At 41.9% G+C, this 5278-nt stretch overlaps 1 protein-coding gene across 1 annotated transcript; it reads left to right on the top strand.

Annotated features, from left to right (window-relative positions):
• The first annotated feature begins 1981 nt into the window (after positions 1–1981).
• On the top strand, positions 1982–4946 carry LOC128704373 (actin-3, muscle-specific-like). The gene is made up of 2 exons (XM_070103104.1): positions 1982–2137; positions 3695–4946. The coding sequence occupies exon 2, from the start codon at positions 3713–3715 to the stop codon at positions 4841–4843; it is 1131 nt and encodes a 376-aa protein (XP_069959205.1). The 5' UTR covers positions 1982–2137; positions 3695–3712; the 3' UTR covers positions 4844–4946.
• Positions 4947–5278: the final 332 nt, after the last annotated feature.

Genomic DNA, 5278 nt, shown 5'->3' with positions numbered 1-5278 from the left:
AGGAAGACAGACCACAGGTATCAGTGCTGAGGAAGACAGACCACAGGTATCAGTGCTGAGGAAGACAGACCACAGGTATCAGTGCTGAGGAAGACAGACCACAGGTATCAGTGCTGAGGAAGACAGACCACATGTATCAGTGCTGAGGAAGACAGACCACAGGTATCAGTGCTGAGGAAGGCAGACCACAGGTATCAGTGCTGAGGAAGACAGACCACAGGTATCAGTGCTGAGGAAGACAGACCACAGGTATCAGTGCTGAGGAAGACAGACCACAGGTATCAGTGCTGAGGAAGACAGACCACGGGTATCAGTGCTAAGGAAGACAGGCTACAAGCAACATTTAATAGGTTAGTTGTCTTGAACCAATGGGATGCACAACGATAATTCACCTGTCAACCATCAATTATATAATATACGTAAAACTTGCAATTTTTGCTTAAATAGCAGCGCTCTTGCCGAATAAGTCGAGCTAAAATTTATGTATGCAGTAACTTCGCAAAAATCATTCTGAGCCTGAAGAAAAATATATTTCATTGTGTTTGCTTATTATTAAATTATTGTAAACTTAACTAAAATATATTTAGTTGGATTAGGCTAAATTAAATTACGCTTGTTATAATAAGGTTAGGTAAGTTTTTTAAGGTTCTTTTGGTACAAAATTATTAATTTCTACATTAACATAAATGAAAAAAAATATATCTTTAAACATTTAAGAGAAAATTTTAGAAAGGACTTAATTTTAAATGACTTCTTGCTAATTGACCAGTTTTACCTATTCTGCACGACATTCCAAGTATCAACTGACAATTAAACAGACGAAGACTTGTTGCAAAACACACTAATATCGAGACAACATTTCCTGTTAGTTTTATTAAGCAGAATTATAGAGTTCTACACAGAGTGAAACGTAGTTACAACACAAGTCTCTTCTGAAACACGGCTTCTTTTTTTCAATTATTAATATTATAATCAAAAGAAAGCGCTAAAATTCTTCTTGTTTTCAAGAGTTGGTCGATTTGTTGGGATTTAAAGCGCATCAGCAATGCGCTAGGATCAGTAACACCGTGTATCTGGGATAAGGGCTCATACAGCAAGAGCCGTCGTAGCCCTTAGAAAGTTACAACAACAACGCTGCTGACATGAACCCGTAACACTTGAATCCATAAAACACCGATTAAATTGTGTTTCTAGAGAATATACTGAGAGATATACCATACCTCATGTATTTTATATATTAAATGACAATGCACTTTATAAAAATCTGTAAATAAAATAATATGTAATTGCGGAATCGTGTTGGAGTGTCGATTCTTAATCGGATTTGCGACTGAGTGCACGAATGTGGGACTGAAACGTTTCTGGTATAGGTAGCGATGTTTTGCTTGTCAGAAGAAATGGTAGCAAGATTTCTCATGATATAGGAAACTCCAGAATCTCTGTTCAATGATCTCCCAGACGGGAACAGTCCCTCGACCTGACTATGGCTGGGGTCCTGATGATGGTCTCTTGAGTATTCGACCATATGACCGAGGTCTCCCTCAGGCTTACCAGTTTACCCTTTAAAAATTATATATCACATATTTAGGGATGGTTACTTGGATTTAAATCCTTTCGGCTACGCAAGGGTCATTAGGGCTATATGTAACTTGTGCACTGCCAGTCAAGAATAATTTACTGCCTAAATTAGGGATTAAAGTGCCTCGGAACTGGATTTATCCTCCTTTTTGGTCCGAAACTAAATGCCTCCTATACCCCAGTCGTTATATGAGTGCTACGGGCTTAGCGCTTCCCACCAGTCCGCCCACTGACGTAGTGGCCAGCCAAGTTATGTACCTTCCTATCAGGCCACTCTACCAACCGCACATCCCCCTTATCTTCCCGTCCAGCGCTGTACCTCCCCCCTACACCCTTAAGTTCTCCCGTCTCCTCCCGGCCCTACCCACCTCCCCTCCAGTTACTTGCCCTCTTGAAACATATATGGGCCGGTTTCCTCTTGGCGCTTATATATAATAACCCTCTTGTCAGTGATGGCTCGCCACCAGTGCCACACCGAGGGCGACGCTGCCGGGACCTGCTGACGAAGCCAGGACTACCGAACCAAACCAACGGGTTCGGCTTCATAACCGTATTAGAGGTGCAAAGTGAAACACTACCGACCTTTTTTTTAAGAAGGTTATGGAGCTGAGATCCTGTACTACGAGAATCTGTGCTAGAGACTCCACCTATTGTTAATATGTATGTTTATTAGATAAGTTAGTAGCTGAAGAGCGGTGCTAGCTGTTGAGGGGATGACCGGCTGGACAACAGAAGCACAGCTTACCGTGAGCTCGGAGTTGGACATTGAGACTAGAAATTACCGAGAACTCGGGGCTGACAACAGCACCAGGGCTCACCTAGAACCCGGACTGAGCTGTAACTCTCAAGAGTTCCGAAACAAGCCTTATTTATCCCCTCCACACTGAAAAGCTTTGCCCCTACCCCTTTTCAGAAGAAACATTACTGTGACTCGTTGTTACGTAACTTATCAAACACATATATAACGTATCGTTGTGTCAACATTCGCCAATCGAATCAACTTCATGAATCATTACAGCAACAATATACATTACCCACAAGACACATGTGCAGAATTTGGGTATCTTGAAGACGTTTCGCCAGCCAGTAACTAAAATAAAAGTAGAAGATGAGGAACTCAGTCCCTGAGGGACTGATTACCTCATATCCTACTGTATTTACATATCTCTGTATTGAACTGATAAAGCCACTCCTTGGGTATACATCATCAAATAAAAGATACGCAGGTGTTGCACATATATCTAATTTCTCATCTACACGTATAGTGTAACGTGACTTTCAGTAGACCTTAGGCCTTCATTTAGTAACCTTCAGAAAGTACATAGCTCCAATTACGTTACCATATAGTTACCCTGTGGACAAACTTCAAAGTGGGATAACAAGGTTGTTGGTATTTAAATGGTATTTCCCGGTGTTACCTTACTGAGGTCCCATGTAATATTCAGTCTTGGTTATACATCCGTGGGTGATGCACTATATCCAGTGGTTCTTATGATATTTAATATCCTAGTGTGGTACAGTGTAATTTACTGTGATAGTTACATCACTAAACATTCTCTGGTGGCTCTCAGTTTGGTATACTGTGTTACAATACTAAACATTCTCTGGTGGCTCTCAGTGTGGTATACTGTGTTACAATACTAAACATTCTCTGGTGGCTCTCAGTGTGGTATACTGTGTTACAATACTAAACATTCTCTGGTGGCTCTCAGTGTGGTATACTGTGTTACAATACTAAACATTCTCTGGTGGCTCTCAGTGTGGTATACTGTGTTACAATACTAAACATCCCATGATGGTCCTCAATGAAAAAGTATTTATTAAAGTACGTATTATCTGAAGACAGAATTAAGTCAAAGTTTTAATCCTCAATGAAAAGACTTATTATTATTTTCAATTGTTATTATTATTATCATTATTATTATTTTTTTTATTGTTGTTGATGTTAAATTGTTTAACAGAACTATTTCTTTCGTAATGTTTATGTTAATAAAGCTGACGTATGTGCTACATAAGACGGATAGAGTAGACATAAATGTTATTTTTCTTTGTGTTACGTTGTGCTCGTTTGACTTTAAAAAATCCAGCATATGTAAAAACTATAATATTTTTACAGCTTTGATCGTCATCCAGAATGTGCGATGACGATTCAACACCTCTGGTGTGCGACAATGGCTCCGGCATGGTCAAGGCCGGCTTCGCTGGTGACGACGCTCCCCGCGCCGTCTTTCCCTCCATCGTCGGCCGTCCTCGTCACCAGGGTGTGATGGTCGGTATGGGTCAGAAGGACGCCTACGTCGGTGATGAGGCCCAGAGCAAGAGAGGTATCCTGACTCTCAAGTACCCCATCGAGCACGGTATCATTACCAACTGGGACGACATGGAGAAGATCTGGCATCATACATTCTACAACGAGCTGCGTGTTGCCCCTGAGGAGTCTCCTGTCCTCCTCACTGAGGCTCCCCTCAACCCCAAGGCCAACCGTGAGAAGATGACACAGATCATGTTCGAGACCTTCACTACTCCAGCTATGTACGTGGCCATCCAGGCCGTGTTGTCCCTGTACGCCTCTGGTCGTACCACAGGTATCGTGCTGGACTCTGGTGATGGTGTTACTCACACTGTTCCCATCTACGAAGGTTATGCTCTTCCACACGCTATTATGCGTCTCGATTTAGCTGGCCGAGACTTGAGTGACTACCTCATGAAGATCATGACTGAGCGTGGCTACTCCTTCACCACCACAGCTGAGCGTGAGATTGTCCGTGACATCAAGGAGAAGCTTTGTTATGTCGCTCTTGATTTCGAGAATGAGATGGCTCAAGCAGCTGCGTCGACCTCTCTTGAGAAGTCTTACGAGCTTCCCGATGGTCAGGTCATTACCATTGGTAACGAGCGTTTCCGTTGTCCTGAAGCTCTCTTCCAGCCTTCCTTCCTGGGTATGGAAACATCTGGCGTTCATGAAACTGTTTACCATTCAATAATGAAGTGTGATGTCGACATTAGAAAAGACCTCTACGCAAACAACGTTCTTTCTGGTGGTACCACCATGTACCCTGGTATTGCTGACCGCATGCAGAAGGAAATCACTTGCCTTGCTCCCTCCACCATCAAGATCAAGATCATTGCTCCTCCCGAGCGTAAGTACTCCGTCTGGATCGGTGGTTCCATCCTGGCCTCACTGTCCACCTTCCAGTCCATGTGGATCACCAAGGAAGAGTACGAGGAGTCCGGCCCCGGCATCGTCCACCGCAAGTGCTTCTAATTAACTAATTTTGTTTAGTTCGACTAATCTGTCATCCTTTGTCATATTTTTTCTCGAACAACCAACATAGACTGACTCTTTTTATAAATTCATATTTCTGCTTCATTGTGATTTTATTTTTACGCCAGAACTGTACATGGAAATTTAATTATATTCAGTAATAGGGCGCTGTATTATTTTCTGGAATAATTTCTAAGATAAAATATTCCCAGTATAAACAAATAAGGAAATAACATGACTCGAGAAAAAGGAAGGGGGGGATTCCACTGAATCATTTCATTCAGAAATAATGGCTATAACCGTTGGCTACAGAATTGTCATTTATTACGGTCGTGGCTAAATAATCTCATCCATCCACCATAATTACCATTACCGAGCGTTAGTCCGTTATACGGTTTTTTTTTTTTTACTAATAATTGAACTCCACCATGAGGT

Source organism: Cherax quadricarinatus, chromosome 84 (genome assembly GCF_038502225.1).
Source record: "Cherax quadricarinatus isolate ZL_2023a chromosome 84, ASM3850222v1, whole genome shotgun sequence".
Lineage (NCBI taxonomy): Eukaryota > Metazoa > Arthropoda > Malacostraca > Decapoda > Parastacidae > Cherax > Cherax quadricarinatus.
Note: the sequence above shows the minus strand (reverse complement) of the source record. Positions and strands in the feature narration are given on the sequence as shown.